Raw genomic sequence first — 19,838 nt, 5'->3', positions numbered from 1 at the left:
GATTATTTTTAAAACTCCACATAGCAAAAGGCAAAGTTAACATTTTTTTTTCCCTGAATGAGACAGGTTCTGAAAGCAAGCTTTTTATCGCCCCTTTTTCTTAAAACAAATAACCAAGGCCTGCAAAGCTCCTGCAATTTTAAATTTTCCAATTTTAAAATCCATTGCTTTTCAGAGAGAGTGAGACTCACGCATGCACCCATGCACCCCGACAGTGGCCTAGGATCGGACCCACAACCCAGGCACGTGCCCTGGACTGGAATCAAAGCCCCCCGAGACCCCTCGGTGTGCAGGCCGGCGCTCTAACCACTGAGCCACACCAGGCAGGGCTCCTACCGTACTTTTCAAGATCAGCATTTAATTCACAAAGGAGCCGAATGGATAAGAAATGAGGATGGAGAGCCATTTAATACAGGTTTGGTGTTACGGGGGGCGGAGGGGAGCGGGAATCAATTTCTTTTGAAATGTAACCTTTTAAGGAACATGCACCGGTCGTGCACACAGAAGGGTGTTTTGTTGCTTCACCAAAGCTGGAAGTTGTTCAGTGCTCACTTCTTTTATCCAGAAAACAGCTCTGCAAACCGCCCCCCCCTCAGGATGGTTAGCACAGGGCCCCCTTTGAAAGGGCTCATTGCAGGGGCCCTGACAGGCTGGCTCCTATCTCCCCACCTCTTTGTCAGAATGGACCGTTTGTGGAAAATCAAGAAACTCAACCTCGTATTTCAAAGATGCGTGGCCAGAGCCAGTATCCAGAAGCCACCAAAAAATAAAAAATACTCATGGCTACAGGAAATTAAGTACAATTATTCTGCAAAGATCTGGCTCATACGACTCATGAAAAATATAAAGTAAATAGGAAATTGTCCTTACTGTCTTTACAACTCTAAACCTAAAGTTATTTAAAGTGAATATGTTCAATGCAATCTACAATTAAATGAAATAATGCCCATGGAGGAAAAACAATAAAATCACAAAATAGAAGACTCTCCAATCTAAGACTTTGTTTTCCTGAAAAACCAACAGGGAATTTCGGGTATTTTATCAATGTCTCGAAAAGCACCACAAACATCTGCGGGTGATTTGCGTTTCTAGGTTAGAAATTCATTTCCACAACTCACCCCCTTCTGGTGTCTTTTCTAAGTGAATGTTTTCATAGGTGAAGGGGGGGGAGCTCAAAATGAAATGAAAATATCAAGCTGAAAATAAAATGTTCTTGGTAATATTTGCCTTTTTGGTGGAAACATGTTCAGCCATATTTCTCATTTAACATAGATCCAATAATGCATCTTATTTCGCTTTGAATATATTACCGTAACCACACTGCGACATACAGATCTCACTCTCGTAACCACACTGTTAAAAATTCAATTAGCTGCATCGCCCCAAATAGTTCTGGCCCTGAAAACGAACACTAACATAGACGAAGGAATATTTTATTCACAAGCTGTGCAACGCAGCAGGCAAAACCACAGAAGATACACCTCAAAATACAACCCCCAAATATAGGATGTCCTCCCAAAATGTATGCACACATTTTAAACCATTATAAAGGCCGTGACTATTAAAAACAAAATTTCATTTTCAAAAACTGAGCTGTCAGCTGTTAACATGTGTATACATTTTGGGGGACACCCTGTATCTATCTATCATCTATCTATCTATCTATCTATCTATCTATCTATCTATCTATCTATCTATCTATTATCTATCTATCTATCATCTATCTATCTATCTATCTATCTATCTATCTATCTATCTATCTATCATCTATCTATCTATCATCTATCTATCTATCTATCTATATTTTTTTCCCCAACAGCCAGTTTGAGAAAAACAAAACACCAAAATAATGAATGCCACCCTTGAATTTCCATGTACTTAACCAATGTCCAACCATTGTTAATCATAAAATGTCACAAAATCCAAATAAGAGTTACATCCCGTTACTTGCAAGAGCAGCAGCTACGGAATCACACAGTAGGTCTTGGAGGCCCAAACGCAGATAATCCCCTAAAAGATCAGGTGATATGTTTTTCCAACACACCATGAACAACACCTAAACCTAAACAACCACAAAAGAAAGCTAATATCTGACTGTATCACCTGTTGCCACAGTATCACTCATTATTAAATGTGTTACCATATACATTGTATCATTCTATGGAAGCATTCAAAGGAAGAAACATCTTATCCATTCAGCGAGCGCTCAAAGGATTTCCTAGCAATGAGGGTAACAAAGTTGCAATCGGTTCGTCCCCGTTGGAAGCATTTAAAGGAAGAAACATCTTATCCATTCAACGAGTGCTCAAAGGATTTCCTAGCAATGAGGGTAACAAAGTTGCAATTCCTAGCAATGAGGGTAACAAAGTTGCAATCGCTTCGTCCCCGCAACACTAAAAGCACAATTTGCTCACCGCTTCCGGCGCGGGCATCCACGGGACGCAACCACTCACCTAAAATCCCCAGCCGGTAGTTGATTGTGATGACGATGACGTTGCCGTAGCTGGCCAGGATGCTCCCGTCGATGATGTTGCCGGTCCCCTCCATGTAGGACCCGCCGTGGATATACACCATCACCGGCTTCTTGCTGCTCTGGTCGTGGATGTCTGGAGAGAAAGGGAATCGAGGACACGCCGTGAGGAGCCGCACTGATGACCTGATGCTACGTAGAGACCAATGGGCACTGGTTACGGTTCCTAGCTCTGACTGGAGTCAGTCACGGGTGTATCGTTTAATGGCATCTGTCGTGATAAGATGGCCGAGGGAAATGATCGCTAGCATTGCATTTTGTACTCACAGAGATGATATTCTGAGGAGCATACTGACATCTGAATATGTATGCCTAAGCATGTTTCTATATATATATATATATATCTAAGACACTAAAAAATTAAGGATTTCGCCCTGGCTGGGTGGCTCGGTGGCTCAGTGGGTTGGAGCATCATCTGATGCACCAAAAGGTTGCGGGTTCGATTCCCGGTCAGGGCACATGCCCGGGTTGTGGGTTCGATCCTAAAGTGTGTACATGAGTCAACCTACCGATGTTTCTCTCTCTCTCTTTGTCTCTCTCTGTCTGTCTCTCTCTCTCGCCTTCTAAGATCAGTAAACATATCCTTGGGAAAAAAATTAAGGATTTAGATGAAATATGTTATTTCTTCAATAATGCTCAAACCCTAAAACCCGGCTTAAATTGAAGCGGCTCGTGGCATCCATCCCAAAATATAACTTTACCATCTAAGTAAGTGTGAGATCAACATGAAAGTTATGATTTTTGCTCTTCGGTCAAAGGGGGGCTTCACGGTGAGAACACAAGGATGGCACTGAATCCACAAAGTCTCCATACAGGATCATGACAAAAACGAAACAAAGGCTTAAAAAAGATCCACAGGACAGAAAATGTGCAGAAGCAAAAAGAAAACTGAATGGGAAATGATGTCCAGGCAAATGCTTTTGCTCTAGGGGACTGACTGTGAGATCCCAACATAGTCAAGTGACAAAAATAAAAGAGATGTAACAAAAATGACACAAGATTCCAGCCTCGAGATAAAATTATTAAAATGCTGTATATAGGGTGTCCCCCCCCCAAATGTACACACACCCTTTGACGAATGACAAAAGCCGTGTTTATTAAGATACATTTCATTTTCAAAATTGAGCTCTCAGCTGTCACAGTGTGTAAACATTTTTTGGGAAGGGACACCGTGTATTTTCACAGGGAATATAAGCTCCCATTGTGATTTGCCACCAGCGAGAATTACTTAATAATTAATTTGCTGTTTTATGAAACAGTTATGTGAAGACAATATTTGGCAGTGGTCTGTGACGATAGGAATTTAGGGACCATTTATTTGTCCATTTGTAGAGCCTGTTTTTTTGAAAACGGATTGACACCTAAAATGTTTAGTGTTAATCACCCCTTCGGCTTACATTTCTATTTTAAGAAGTCTGACCTCAATTGTAATTATTCTGCATATATATATATATATATATATATATATATATATATATATATATATCTCCACACATATATATGCACGTGTCTGTGTAAATAACATATCTGATATCAAAAGAAAATCAAATGGTACCTAGGTACATTCAATTTCCCCTTTTTTATCTTGTCTTAATTCATCGAGACACCTTTTTAATATCAGAAAGGAATTTCAAGGAAACGGGCTACACATAAAGTGAATTCTAACGACCGTCTCAAAACGAGCTCACGAGTTGCCATCATAGAGTCAGGAAGGCTCCAGAAACGCACTGGTCACAGTCAGGTACACAAAACAGTGCCAAGATGCCCAGGTGTCCCCAGACAGTTAACCCACACCTGACGGATGTCTCTTGTTTTCTTACATAAAATTCAAAGAGAGTAAAAATCCTTTGTTCTTGATTTATGGGTCGTAGTCCGTGGAATTTAGGAGCAAACCTCTGTTTCTATAAGGCATGGTGTTGGGCGTGGTCCGAGGCTCTACCTGGGCCCCGGTTTGCTGTTTGGTCCTGACTCATTTTATCTCTATGGGCTGCTGGCTACTCCACTTTGGAAGGGGAAAAAGTTGAGATTTTGATGGGCTGCTTTCAGGCGGTTAACCTCTCTCACCTCCCGAGACACACAGAACTCGAGGGAGTAGTAACCAGATGCTGTGTTCATGCAAAGATTAAAAAAAATTCAGAGGTTAGCGATGATCAATGAAAACGAGGGGCCACTTTAACAGTAATTAAGTTGCATTATGATAATGGAGAGACAGATCTTAATAATCAATAAGAAACACAGTAAAAATAGGGAGCACAGCAAGACACGAGTTATAGCCCTAGACTGTGAGAAAACTCAGGGGAAGTTTTTTAAAAAATATACCGGGTATCCCTCCAAAATGTATACACACTTTGAATGATTATAAAGTCACGGTTTATGAACACACAGTTCATTTTCAAAATTTAAAAGAATCTACAGAAATGAATAATTATTTTGGTCAGTGCCTGTTTCCAAACTGACGACCGTTCTGGTCCAGGCCCTGCTGATTCCACAAAGCAATGGAATCGCCAACATCAGGAATCATTTCATGCACTATTTGTATTCCCTCAATGCGTCAACAGTTGCCCGTATACTTTATCTTTTATGTATCCTCATAAAAAAAAGTCTAGTGGGCACTTTAGGATAAATGTTCTTTATTCAAAGCTTAGTCTGGCTTCACCCATTATTTCAAATCCATTAAACCTGAAAAGGACTGAAAATTAAGTGAGTGATCTGCTGCTAAAGTGTGTATACATTTTGGGGGAAAATGCTGTATTTTTGAATAGTTATAAAACTTCAGGCTTCTGGGGTTCTTGTGAAAGCACAGGCTGGCTGTGGAATCAGGTGCGGGATGGGATATTTTATACCAACAGAAGTGATCTCTTATAGAGCTATTGGAGACCAGGGCAGCCCATGAATGCAGGTAAAATAACAATCATTTAAATTGCCTTTCTGCTAGACAATCAAAGTTTCCTGGTGGGCCTTCAGCCTTTTACGGTAAATCGGAGCACGTCCATGCATTTTCCTGCTCAGACTAGAAAAACGTGCTTATCTCTACCCTAGAAACGGTTCACAGTAACCGATTTTAGGCTCTATGTTTCTTTTGTTTTATACTATTTATCCCGCTGAAGGCACAGGATACAATGTATTGGTGGCCACTTTCATGTATCTTCCATCTTTTAAAAAATAATTTAGCCCGGCCAGTGTGGCTCGGTGGTTGAGCATCCACCCATGAACCAGGAGGTCACAGTTCAGTTCCCGGTCAGGGCACATGCCCGGGTTGTGGGTTCGATCCCCAGTAGGGGGTATGCAGGAGGCAGCCGATCAATGATTCTCATCATTGATGTTTCTATTTTTCTCTCCCTCTCCCTTCCTCTCTCTTTCTAAAATCAATTAAAAAAACATATTTTAAAAAAATCAATTTATTTCAGTTGGATAATTTATCAAGAAACTTTGGATTCTTCAAGAAGAAACTTTCCACAGTAAAGAAACATATTTTGGGGGATGGGGGGGCATTTATAAAACAGCTGTGGTATAAAAAGAAAGATGCATAGAACTAGCTTTTGGGGCTTTTTCAATTCCTGACTGTTTCCTCTTTTTTTTTGGTTTTCTTTAAAGATACGAAAGGCATCCCTAAGGAAACAACATCTTGTTAATACACTTTTTATGTACTTCACTGTGAACCAGAGGAGATTCTCAGAAATGTAGTTTGGAATCACTGTGTTTGAAAAACAAATAAGTAAACACTTTAAAGAGCAGCCCCCCCCCCAAAAAAAAGGTTCTATGGGGCTATTTGGCCGAGTTTTGCAGTTCACAGATGGAATTAAGACCCAAGATCCAAAATACGACATGAACTCACAAAATAACATTTGGAGGCAAGAAAAGATAGAATACATGCATGATTTAAAATTTCACGTTCTCTTCTTGTGACCAAGCCAAAAAAAGAAAATGTAAAAATAAGAATTAAAAAAAAAAAAAAAAAAGTGGAACTGAATTCTGTTTTTCACCTCGTATGTAGAAACGATGCTTATATGTCTTCTTACAGATAATGGATGGGCAGTCGTTACACAGTCATTGAGATTAAAAAATGACAGTGGCTTCCAAGCAAGAAGAAAATAAAGAATTCTGCCCAGCACCAAAGTGTACTCATTTCAGGTAAAGAGAGAAAAAAGAGATTGAAATGGAAAAAAAAAAAAAAGAGAAAAAGAAAAAAAGAGAGAGAGATATAAAATCATGCATCAAGATCGAGCTTTGGAAAAAAAAAACAAAACCACAAAAAATACCTTCGTCGTCACCACGCTCATTACTGGTTATATCATCTGCGCTTTTCTTTGTGTTGGCTCCTGGGGTCATATTGAGAAAGAAAAATAAAGGGAAAAAATAATTCAAAAACAGCAGGTTTGTAAAAAATTCAGGACAGAGAGAGACACACCACCCAGTAAAAGAAAAACAAAAAAGTTAAAATCTGTTGTAGTTGGATTTCAAAAAAAATGAAAGCGGGTGATGCAAAATGCATAGAAACATAAAAGATGTCAAGAAAGAGAAATTCAATACGTTATTTGTGAAAAAGATATTAGATACCCTGTGGAAATGCAGTTTGGGGGTTAAAATGAGACTAATGCAAAAAAAAAGAGGAAAAAAAAGCTAATGTGAGTTTAAGGAAAAAAAGAAAATTAAATTATTAAAAAAGACATTTCCCACACTCTTAAATGAAAGGCATGTAAAATAGTCAATGTTCCTCTGATTTTAACATTTTATAATCTAGATACATTGTTGAAATGTCAGTGATACATTTTGGTTACAAAATTCCATAATGTACGAAGAACACATTTAAACAGTAAACATGAAACATTTTCATTGAAACATCTTACCATTGGCATTAGTTTCATGGGTAAGAATTTAAAAACACACCATTTCTGGTAAAAATCAGAAATGCCACTAGTCGATTTAAATCATGATCAAAGAACTAATACATATTGTACTTTACCGTTAAAAAACACTAAGACTTTCGATAAATATTTCTTAAGATGAAACACTGTGAATGACGTTTTCTCTGTTTGCAACACTTACAAAGTTATTACTTAATTACAATTTGAATTTGTAAAATAAATAACTGAAGCCACCTACCTTGATCACCTCAAACAGAAGCCACACAGGAATTTCCATGTAGAGAAAATGTAGGGAATGAGCCTTAACCACACCAACGACCCTACTACTCTGCATTTGGGACACAAGGCACCCCTTTGGTTTTTTATATTTTGCAGATACAAGAGGCCAACACATTTACTGTCACTTGAATTGCTGGGTTCACTGAGTCCCCTGGCTTCCTTTTACAGACAGACGCAGCCCAGTATGCATATCCCAGTTCCCATAATTTGAACTGTCTCCATCAGATATTGAAATCTATTCATGCCCAAGAAATCGGCTGCATTTAAATATCTTTTTTTTTAATTCTCACCCGAGGATATTTTTTCTATTGCTTTTTAGAGAGAGTAGAAGTGGGGAGAGAAAGAGAGAGAGAGAGAGAGAAACATCGATGTGAGAGAGACACATCAACTGGTTGCCTCCTGCATGTGTCCCAACCCTGGGGGTCGAGCCTACAACCAAGGTATGTGCCCTTGGCTGGAATCGAACCTGGGACCCTTCAATCCTCAGGCCGATGCTCTAACCACTGAGCAAAACTGGCTAGGGGAGCATTTAAATATCTTAAAATTAAAAATTACTCTCCATCACATTTGCTTGACAGTTGTTTGGGTTGTTTTTGTCAGGGTTTATCTGTATAAAACCTATTTCAAAGCCATCTCATGGACTGAGTTTATGGCTAAATGGTGTTAAAAAGCCTAAAAGAGATGTTTTTGTTAGAGAAAGAGCCTACATGGATGATACTATTAAACCATTTATGTTTGAAAACAAGTATTTCTCACTTCTGGGAAAAATAAAAAATTCAATTCATTCACAGAAGATTTTCTTTTCAAGTTTCTATAGAAATAGGTCACCCACTGCCCTGGCTGGTGTGGCTCAGTTTGTTGGGCACCATCCCTTGCACTGAAAGGTCACCCGTTCGATTCCCAGTCAGGGCACATGCCAGCATCTTGGGCTCCATCCACAGTGAGGGGCGGGCAGGAGGCAGCCGATTGATGTTTCTCTCTCTTATCAAAGATTCTCTCTCTCTCCCTTCCTCTGTCTCTAAAAATTATAAAAAATGATCTTTAAAAAATAAAAGAAATAGGGCACCTCATTAAAAAACAAATGATAGTAGAGAAATTAAAGGTGTAGCCAAAAGACCTGGATGGGGACAGAGAATGTGTTTTGTGAATAAGCTGATTCTCACCAAGAAAAGTGTTGTGTGTGTTTTTTCCCCTCTCTCCTGGAAAATGAGCAGTCGACATTAAGAAACAGGGTCTTCCACTCAGACCCCATACTAGAGATTTACCTTCCCCATGATCCCGTCCTGATAGTCCAGTCTCCTTCTAAACTATCTTTCTATACAATTCTTTTCTCTTCCACACGGCAGCGAGAAGCACAGAAGCATGATCACTGGCCTGGCTCACATCAAACAAAGTCCACCCTCAGGGTCCAGCGTGAAGTAAATGCCATTATTGCAAGGGAGGGGAAAAAGTCCTGTCTCTTTCTTTGCGGTGGCCGTCCACAATTTATGAGAAGCACCCGGTAATTAAACCCCAAGATCCTTGGCTCCTCTGATTCAAACAGCCCCTCTGTTCAAACTGCAGACAAGATTAGCTACTCTCAAGGCTACATTGTTGCATCCCCTCCTCCCTGCTGTTTTCACAACTCTCAAGGCTACATTGTTGCATCCCCCCTCCTCCCTGCTGTTTTTACAACTCTCAAGGCTACATTGTTACATCCCCCCCTCCTCCCTGCTGTTTTCACAACTCAGGGATAATTCGCACCAAGGAGTCCCTACTTAGTAGAAAGTTCCCTTCCCCCCTCCCCTGCAAAAAGCCTCTTTTACATTCCTCATAACTTTGGTTTTAAGCTTGTTTTACAGGCCTGGGGGAAAATACTGCTAGGACACCTCCCTAGGACATCTGCAGGACTGTCACCTGGAAAGGAAACAAACTGTAACTTTTCAAGGCAGCCCCTGGTATCTGCTCAACTTCAACACACAACCCAAACCCCTCCCTTCCTTGTCACTTAGCAACAGCCTCTGCTTAAAAGTAAAAGCTGCCCTTTATTCCCTGCCCTGTAATGACTGGCAACACACTGGCCTTTCCTGTCTTGGAAAGTCAAATAAGCTTCCTCTCTGCAACTCTTCTTTTAGTTGTGAATTCTTCCATAGCCCACGCGCCTGACCAAGCCCTAACAATTATCTTTCCCAAGACACAGCTCTCAAGGGCTTCAGCCTCACGGTCAGTGCATGAAATCTGAGTCATCTGAAATACTTCTGGAGGCAGGATGAGAGGCAGTGCTCAGGGAAAGGTCCCCAGAGGATGGAGGAAGATGTCCTCAAGATTTGCAATGCCTTTACAATTTTCAAGACATCGTTGAACCCCTGTCTAAGTAGCAATCCAGGCTAATTGTTATTAAATCCCTTTGTGATTTTTGAGAGCTTTACAGAGGCATGATTTACATATCATAAAACCAACTCATCAAGCTACACAATTCCAGGGCTCAATCATCTACTTTCTGTTTCTTCACAGATTTGTCATTTCTGAGCATTCCGTATAAATAAATTCATATACTGTGTAGTGGTCTGTGTCTGGCTTCTTTCACTCAGCAGAATGTTTTCAAAGTCTATCTTTGCTGTGGTGTGTACCAAGACTTCATCTCTCTATTTTTAAAAAATACATTTTTATTGATTTTTTAGAGAGAGAGAAACAGAAACACCAATGATGAGGGAGAGTCATGAATAGGCTACCTCCTGCACACCCCCTGCTGGGGATCAAACACACAACCTGGGCATGTGTCCTGACCGGGAATCGAACCCTGACCTCCTGGTCTATAGATCAAAGCTCAACCACTGAGCCACACCAGCCAGGCAAGACTTTATCTAATACTATACTCTATGGACAGACCATCTTTTGTTCATCCATTCATCTGTTGATGGCCCCTTTTAATTTTTGGTTTTGCATCTTTTGTATTATTTCCAGTCGGTGGCTATCATGAATAGTGCTGCTACAAACATTAGTGTCCAATTATTTGAAATGGACGTATATTTTCATTTCTCTTAGACTGAAACCTGGGAATGGAATCAACAATGTATATGGCTAATTTTTGTGTAATATTTTAAGAAACCAGCAGACTGTTTTCTAAATGAGCTATATCGTTGCACATTCCCACCAGCTGCATATAAGCGTTCCAGTTTCTCCATCCCTTTGCCAGGATTTGTTATCTTTTTCATTATAGCCATCCTACTGGCTGTGAAATGGTGCATCATCCTGGTTTTAATATGCATTTAGCTAATGACTAGAGATGGAGGACATCTTCTCATGTATTATATTCTTTATCTACTCAAATACTATGCCCATTTTTTAAAACTGGATTCTTTGTTTCTTATCATTGCCTTATAAGAGTTTCTCATATATTTTTTAAAATTTATTGACTTGAGAGAGAGATTTGTTGCATCCCACATGCTCCCCGGGATCAAGCCTGTAACCGAGGTATGGAATCGAACCTGGGGCCCTTCAGTCTGCGGCCGACATTCTAAGCGCTGAGGCAAACCAGGTAGCACCCACTGGTTCATTCTTCTATGTGCCCTGACCTCGGATCGAACCGGTAACCTAGGCATATTGGGACAATGCTCTAACCAGCTGAGCTACCCAGCCAGGGCTCCTTATATTTTTTAGATACAAGTTTTTTACCAGAAATATAACTGGCAAGTCTTTTCTCGCAGCCCCTGGCTCCTCTTTGTTTTCTCAATGCTGTCTTCTGAGGGACATGCATTCTTGATTTTGACAAGGCCTAACTGGTCCATTGTTTTCCTATAAAACATGTACTTCTGAAGTCATATCTAAAAGTCCTTCCCAAAACCCTGAAGATAGCTCCTTATGTGTTTTCTTTCTAAATGTTGAAGACTTGAGTTTTTATATTTACACCTTTCATCGATACTGAGTAAATTTTGGTGTAGGAGCTAAGGGGTGACCTTCACCTCGCTGCCTCTGAACATCCAGTTGATTCAGACACATTCATGGAAAACTCTCTTCTTTCCCCACTGAATTATTTGAACAACCTGCAGAAAGAGCCAATTTTCTATGCATCTATGTATCTATGAGTTTGTTTCTGTTTTGTTTGTTCATTTACTTGGCTTTTCAGATTCCACATAGAAGTGACATTATTAAAAAGTACATATTATTGGCACTTATAGAATATTCACGGGGATGCAAAATACAGCACATGGAATATAGTCAATAATATTGTAATAAGTACGTACGGTGTCAGACGGGTGCTAAACTTATGGGGTGATCGCTTTGTAAGGTATATAAATGTCCAATCACTATGTTACGCACCTGAAACTAATATAATATTGTATGTCAACTATAGTTGAAAAAAAATACCGCCCTGACCGGTTTGGCTCAGTGGTTAGAGGGTGGGCCCGGGGACTGAAGGGTCTCGGGTTCGATTCCGGCCAAGGGCACGTACCTTGGTTGAAGGCTTAATGCCCACCTGGGGCCTCCTGCAAGCCCCCTACTAGGTTTCAAGCCCACAACCCGGGCCAGTGCCCTGACTGGGAATTGAACCCAGGACCCTCCAGTGCATTGGACGACCCCCAACCAACTGAGCCACACTGGCCAGGGCGATACCTACTGTCTTAATAAAACTTGATAGTACCTTTCAAAATAGGGAAGCTGAAGTGTTCCAACGTTCTCTGCTTTTTTAAGAGAGTTTATTTCTGGAACTTCTGCGTTTCCAGGCAAATTTTCAGATGAGCTTGTCCATGGAAGCTAAACCCCCTGCTGAGGTTTTTACAGAAATTATTTGCCAAGGCACGATTTTAAATTAATTTTGCATAGTGCAGCCTGACCCAGAAACATAATGAGATACCTCCTTCAATGTTCTATGTATATTTAATTTGTTACCCTTTTGTTGTTTTTCAAGACTCTTGCAGTATTTGTCCTGGCAAATAAAACCATTTAAAGGGCCTAAAACACAGCCGGCTTGAGGGGATAATTTAGTTGCACTTATGAACTACGTAAATATCGGTATTCGAGGAAACGGGGGATTAGATTGTGCTGGAATGTACTCCACGGCGAACCCCAAAAAGGCATTTCAAACTTCAGACTGAGGTCACCTGCTTCCCCCTCAGGTCTACGCCTTCCCTGCAAAATGCCAGAATAACATTCTTTTACTTCTAATAATTAGCATCTCCTTCAGACCTCCGTGGGGCAGTGGTCTTAAATATTAAAGGGAAGACTTGAGTAACTTCAAACAAAAGTACAGTCGTGCCATTATTAAAATTTAAGTGTGGTTTTATAAATAAAATATCTCCATGCCCCACGTCCTGAAGGATGCCCATTACTTTTTTATACCTGCTCTTCCGAGGTTGCCTGTTAGTGCTTCATCCGCCTGGTTTTCAAAAGTCACGCCGCCGTTTGCATCATGAACGGAGCAGGAGATACTTTGTAGAGAACTCAGAAAGGTAATTTTGTATCTGCCGTTCTCAATATGTATTGTTTGTTGCCAGTTATATATACAAGGTGTGGTAAAAGTAGGTTAATAGTTGCGAGTATTTGAAACATAGTTTATTCTTGTATTATGATTGATTAATTATTGTACTGTTGTTATTTATTTTTGTATTTTTTTAACCTTCACCCGAGGGCACGTTTATTGATATTTTAGAGAAAGTGGAAGGGGGGGTGGGGAGAGAAACATCCATTGGTTGCCTCCCAGACCCACCCTGACTGGGGGTTGAACAGGGGACCTAGGTTTGTGCCCTGACCAGGACTTGAACCCACAACCTTTGGTGTCCAGGACGAAGCTGCAACCAACTGAGGCCCCTGCCGGTATTATTTTCCATAAGAGCAACTGTAAATCTATTTTTTCCCCACCCTGTATACATGGAAATCATTAAATAGAGTCATCGATTAGCATTATGGAGTCACAGTATTCACGCAAGAATAAAAGCAGATTATAGGCCACAGAAAACTTTACAATTATTGCTCTTAATAGGAGCTATCCTATTAAATATGTATTTACCCATTCACACTTTTTATTTTCCATCACTGGAGAGGGGAAATCCCAAGTTCGACTTAGCTCTGTTATCTTAATTACAAGAAGGGCGTGTCTAAGAGAAACAGATTACTTTCGATAGGGAGGATGCCTAACGGCTGGCGGGGGAAATAAATGTTCCCTCGACCGTCGCCGATACTCGAGTGATGGATTCGTTTGTCCCTGAGCCTGGAGGAGCAGCTCCGTCATCTTCTAGTCCAATCAATACCGGGAGGGTCTGATAATATCTCTGGTTTATTCCAGCAATGAGGATATTTCCCGCGTGAGCTTATTTCCCCTCCGTAGCTCATTTCTTTTACAAACATGCACTGATGCTTTATTTTTTTTTTTAATGTTTTTTATTTTTATTTTTAGAGAGGGTGGAACGGAGAGAGAGATAGAAACATCGATGACGAGAGAGGCATTGATGGGCCGCCTCCTGCACGCCCCCGACTGGGGATGGAGCCCCAAACCCAGGCAGGTGCCCTGACCGGGCATTGAACGGGCGACCTCTCAGTGCCCAGGATGACGCTCGACCAACTGAGCCACACTGGCCGGGCCATGTATTGATCCTTTATAAATACGCCCGACCCGGCTTGGCAAGAAGATGAACCTGAGGATGACACGGCCGCCCTGAGGGAGGTCAGGTCATAATCGGAGATAGACGTGGATAGAAGGATTTAGGCAAGGACAGAAAACGCGCTCCTTCGGGGCCCGCCCCGGGGCTTGCGGGTAGAGGCGAGGACCCAATATTGCTGGTGAGGACGGGGCGGGTGGGGGTAAGCCTGCAGGCTCAGAGGGTGAGCGGCGACCTGGCACAAGGACTGTTTCCGGAGCTGAAGGATTTCGACGAAACCCCTAATAAGTTTCTCGGCCCCGTGAGCGTTTGGGACCAGAGGCCGCATTCATCTCACGGCCGGTGGGGCAGAAACGGAGCAAATGATGAATGTTTTTTCATTTATGTGCGTAACTAGCCGGGGCCCCGTTGTCACGATGGGGAGAGAAAACTCTGTTCTCATTTATTTCTCTTGTTCATGGACTTGCTTTGAAGATCTGTGCCGCACAGGATTTTTTATTTATTTATTATTGCTTTCAATTGTCGTCAACATTAATAATTATTTTATATTCATTTCAGACGTACAGCATAGGGATTGGACATTTATATAATTTATGAAACGATCTCCTCGATAAGTCCACCTGGCACCATCCATAGTTATTATAATATTCGGGACTATTTTGTAACCCCCCGTGAGACCTCAATTTTTTCACTTTTTTTTTTTTTTTTTACCCAGCCCCTCGAACGACCCAGCAATTCTGCTTCTGGGTATTTATTCAAAAACACCGAAAACAGCCATTCAAGCAGATATAGGCACTGCCACGGGCGCAGGACCCACGTTTTCGGGCCAACCTTGAAAGCCGGTCTCGCTCCCACGTCTCCGTTTCAATTCGTGGCCACGAATCCGCCCGCAGGTTTAACCAGGGGGTCATATTTTATTTCCCTAACGTAGGGGGACCCTAAAAAAATGTACGCGCTTTAACAGCCGACCACTCACGTAATGTTCACCCCTTTTCAGGTTTAACGGATTTGAAATAACGGGGGAAGCCCAGGCTAAGCTTTGAACAGAGAAAATCTACCCTAAAGTGTCCACTAGACTTTTTTTTTAATGGGGACACATAAAAGATAAAGTTTACGGCACAAAACCGGCCACAGCTGACGCACTGAAGACGCACAAATATTGCACGAAATGATTCCTGGTGTTGGGGATGCCACTGCTTTGGGGTATCCGCGGGGCCTGGGCCGGAACGGTCGTCCGTTGGAAAACAAGGATTGATAAAAATATATATATTCATTTCTGTCGATTCTTTTCAATGTTGAAACCGAACCGTATGCGGATCAACACTGACTTTATCGTCATTCAAAGCGCGTCTACATTTTTTTTGGGGGGGGGACGCCCTGTATTTTCTGGCTGCACAGACATCTAACAATTCAATGCGTACACTTGGATTTTCCAGATTTGGATTTTTATGAGCCACTGTCCCCCCCGCTCCCCAGTCTGCATCCTTACAAAGCCTCCGACGTCTCCGGTTCCCGGGAGGTGCTGGGTTCGAGTCTGCCGAGGCCCGGTCGTCGCCGTTTCCCCGGCATCGCCGCAGGTCGGCAAGAAAGGCGGACACCCGGGAAGGGGGGTTTAGAGGGTCAGGCGGCCGGCCTGTCCGTGTCTGTCTCGTTTCTCAAACGCTCTGGGCCCAACTGTCCCCCGGTTTCCGGGAAAGACGCCGCGACGTGTTTTCCGGGAGCCACTGTGTTGCGGGAAATACCTTCTCAACGCGTCGCGTCGCTAAAAGCTGATCCCAACGTACAATCTCTGGAAATTGAGCTTTGGCGTTCAAAAAAATATATATATATTCTTTCTAAAAGCACTAGCTACAAAAAGCAAAAATTGAATATTGAACGGATATCCTATATGTTGTGTTTTTTTTTAATCGTGTAAAAATATTTAAGGATCCAGGTACTCCTCAGAAACAGCCCCTACGAAGCGTCTTTAATCACATTAGAGGGGTCCCTTCGGTGACCGTGTGACTGCAGACGCTTCGCTCCGGACACGTAGGATGCTTTTATTTTTACCGAAATGCAGAATGAAGGAAAACTCGGACCAGAAATGCCTCCTGGCTGTAGATCGATGAGTCAATTGCACAAAAATTCAGTTTCCGCAGTTGATCCGACGAAGCCTGCGGGTCTTTCTTCCCTCGACCCAGGCAGGTGAGGGCCTGTCGGGGCGATTTGGATAAATTCTGTGCGTGGCCTTTTCTGCCGCAGCTTCTTGGGTTGAGCGCGTTTCTTGCAAACGGGCGCGGGCGTTGAGAAACTATTTTCCGCCCCGTGCGCTCAGAGCCCGAAAGCACAGATCCCCAAATGCCGTCTCCACCTCTCCAATGTCTTCTTTCATCAAAATTCTGAATTTATCCATTTTTCCCTTTCACTCCCGCATGCATATAAAATATATAAAAATAAAATTAAAGTGAGAGGCCACCTGCCGGCCCTGACGCGGGCACAGGTGTGCTTTGGGAAACGTTTACGTTTAAAGAACGAATGCACGGGGGCCGTTTATATCCCGCGGTTCTCATAGATTTTGTACGATCTTGTCTCATAAGGGACTTTAGCCTCAATATTACTGCATCGCAAAATTTTACAGCGTTTTGGTTGGTTTTTTTTTTACACCAAAATCACATTTCTCCGTAAGACGTCGTCGGATCGACGTTTTTTCTTTTCTTAGCATGAAAAAGAAATTGCCTTTTTTTTATTATTATTATTATTTGTTTCTCTCGTCTACCGAGCTCCTGTTTCAGACACATCCAGCCCATTACCCAGCCCTCCACGGACCCCCTCGCAACGCAAATGAACAGCCGCTCGGCGGGTGGAAAGCCGAGGAATCGCGGCTGGGCCTGTTTCTGTTCGCTTGGGCAGGGACGCGACGGTTTCTCTCTGCCCCTTACCGCCCGCTCGAGAAACTGCAAATGGAATTTCGAGCCCGCGCACCCCCCTCATTACCACCGGCCACCGAGGAAGCGGGGTTCCCCGCAGAGAAACCGTTGATTTTATTGATTTGAGCGAACGTGCAGGATGAAGGCTGAGCCCGGCGTCCCTGCCTGGGGTACATTGGTCCCGGCCTCTGGGTGGACATCCTTTGGGCCCCTCCCCTGCGTCCTTAAATCCCTCATTGCATCGCGACCGGCCGGCCGGCCCCGGCCACGGAATCGAGAGTGTCCCCCGTCAGAGAAAGACAGACAACCGTCTGATCTCAGTACAGACGAAGGGGTTCGCTCAAGAGCACGTCGGCTCCCCCCGGGGACACCGGCCGGCAAGTTTGTTGGAGGCCACGGGAGGGGGCGGCAGGGACGGGTGGAGGGCCCGGCGCTCTGGCCACTGAGCCACGCCGGCCACGGCTGCCCCGCCGTGTCTTCTTCCCACCGCCTTTGAATCCAGGTTCGTCCCCTAGAGGTCCCGGGGGTCTCCACGGGGCGGTGTCGTGACCATCAAAGCAAGAAACTCAAGTAAACTCTAAAAGAAATAAAAAAATGAAGTATTCTGACCGCTCTAGGCAGCCTTAGGCGTTGGGCGGGGAATGGCGATTCCACGGAGGGACTCGGGGGAACCTGCCTGACGCTCCGGGAGGGTGACAAGCTGGCCGATGCCCGTCGAGTCCACGGCCCTTGAAAAGACAAAGCGGGCCCAGGCTGGTGTGGCTCAGCGGCAACGGCCGCCTTCGGGAATGAAATGTAATTTCTTTTTTTTCTTTTCTTTGTTTTTTCGTTAGGGTTAGGGATAGGGTTAGGGTTAGGGTTGTTAGGGATATGGTTAGGGTTAGGGTTAGGGTTAGGGTTAGGGTTAGGGTTAGGGTTAGGGTCAGGGATATGGTTAGGGTTAGGGTTAGGGTTAGGGTTAGGGTTAGGGTCAGGGATATAGTTAGGGTTAGGGTCAGGGATATGGTTAGGGTTAGGGTTAGGGTTAGGGTTAGGGTTAGGGTCAGGGATATAGTTAGGGTTAGGGTTAGGGTTAGGGTTAGGGTTAGGGTTAGGGTTAGGGTCAGGGATATAGTTAGGGTTAGGGTTAGGGTTAGGGTTAGGGTTAGGGTTGTTAGGGATATGGTTAGGGTTAGGGTTAGGGTTAGGGTTAGGGTTAGGGATATAGTTAGGGTTAGGGTTAGGGTTAGGGTTACGGATATGGTTAGGGTTAGGGTTAGGGTTAGGGTTAGGGTTAGGGTTAGACCTAGGGTTAGGGTTAGGGTTAGACCTAGGATTAGGGTTAGGGTTATGCTTATGGTTAGGATTAGACCTAGGGTTAGGGTTAGGGTTAGGGTTAGGATTAGACCTAGGGTTAGGGTTAGGATTAGACCTAGGGTTAGGGTTATGGTTATGGTTAGGGTTAGGGTTAGGGTTAGGGTTAGGATTAGACCTAGGGTTAGGGTTAGGGTTAGGATTAGACCTAGGGTTAGGGTTAGGGTTAGGATTAGACCTAGGGTTAGGGTTAGGGTTAGGATTAGGGTTAGGGTTAGGGTTAGGGTTAGGGTTAGGGTTAGGGTTAGGGTTAGGGTTATGCTTAGGGTTAGGATTAGACCTAGGTTTAGGGTTAGGGTTAGGGTTAGGGTTAGGGTTAGGGTTAGGGTTAGGGTTAGGGTTAGGGTTAGGGTTAGACCTAGGTTTAGGGTTAGGGTTATGGTTAGGGTTATGGTTAGGATTAGACCTTGGGTTAGGGTTAGGGTTAGGGTTAGGGTTAGGATTAGACCGTGGGTTAGGGTTAGGGTTAGGGTTAGGGTTAGGATTAGACCGTGGGTTAGGGTTAGGGTTAGGCATCTGAAATGTAATTTCTGAAAGCCGAGATGTTCTACGTGCCCGTGGGCATCGCCTGTGTCTCCGAGAGGCTCCTCCCGTCCACCAGAACCAATGAACCATAATGAAAAAAATTGTCACCATGCAAGCGGAAGGGCCTGCGGGCCACAGAGTCCCTGTGAGTGGATTTCCCTGCAAGCAAGGAGCCAGGAAACCTTCTGGGAATTTCCCAGGACTTTGCCCAAATCTCACAGTTGGGCTGACGGGTAGAAGCATTTTGGCGACTGAAGGGTCATTGTCCCAACTATGAATGGGGGTCAGTGTCCTTATAAGTGAGACCCCGGAGAGCTCCGTCTCCCCTTGCACCCCGCGAGGACGCCCATCGATAACGCAGAAATCTACGACCGCGGGAAATAAATCCCTGCGGCTTAAGCCACCTGGTCTCTGGTGCTTTTGTTTGTAAGATACATTCCCTGGGAAAGAATTGCTGGAAGGGGGTGGGAAAAAAAAAGTGTCATTTTGCATTTAAATATAAAACGTCTACTTTATTCCAAATCACTCAGTCTATTCACCCGCCTGCCAGCAGGGTGTGGAAAACGCTCATTTGGCCTGGCCCACAGGTCGCTGGTCTTCGTTTGGCCCTTCAGCTAAGCAAATATATAATAAAGTAGAAAGCAAAATGGAATAAAGTAAAAATAGACTCGCCTTTCTTGAAATATGAATGGCCGGAGGCATTTCTATGGGTGCATTTTAGACATTTTATTTGTTCCCCTGAGAGGTTCCTTAATGGTTTTGACAAAAAGTCCTTTGCAATTCATTTCTCTATGTGTGTGTGTGT

At 43.3% G+C, this 19,838-nt stretch overlaps 1 protein-coding gene across 4 annotated transcripts in view; it reads right to left on the bottom strand.

Moving 5' to 3' along the window:
• The window catches only part of LOC308551174 (neuroligin-4, X-linked), a 132,211-nt gene that overhangs the window by 44,837 nt on the left and 67,536 nt on the right, over window positions 1-19,838 (bottom strand). For 3 of the 4 annotated variants that reach the window (XM_081125590.1, XM_081125592.1, XM_081125591.1), the window contains exons 5-6: window positions 6,790-6,849; window positions 2,454-2,606 (exon numbers count right to left, since the gene is read on the bottom strand). In XM_081125590.1, coding sequence (XP_080981716.1) covers window positions 2,454-2,606; window positions 6,790-6,849 — 213 coding nt within the window. The remainder of the gene's footprint in view (window positions 1-2,453; window positions 2,607-6,789; window positions 6,850-19,838) is intronic. The other variant, XM_081125593.1, reaches the window with a different exon arrangement.

This window comes from Miniopterus schreibersii, assembly GCF_964146895.1.
Source record: "Miniopterus schreibersii genome assembly, chromosome: X".
In the NCBI taxonomy this organism is placed as follows: Eukaryota; Metazoa; Chordata; class Mammalia; order Chiroptera; family Miniopteridae; genus Miniopterus; species Miniopterus schreibersii.
This window is presented reverse-complemented; position numbering and strand designations above follow the sequence as displayed.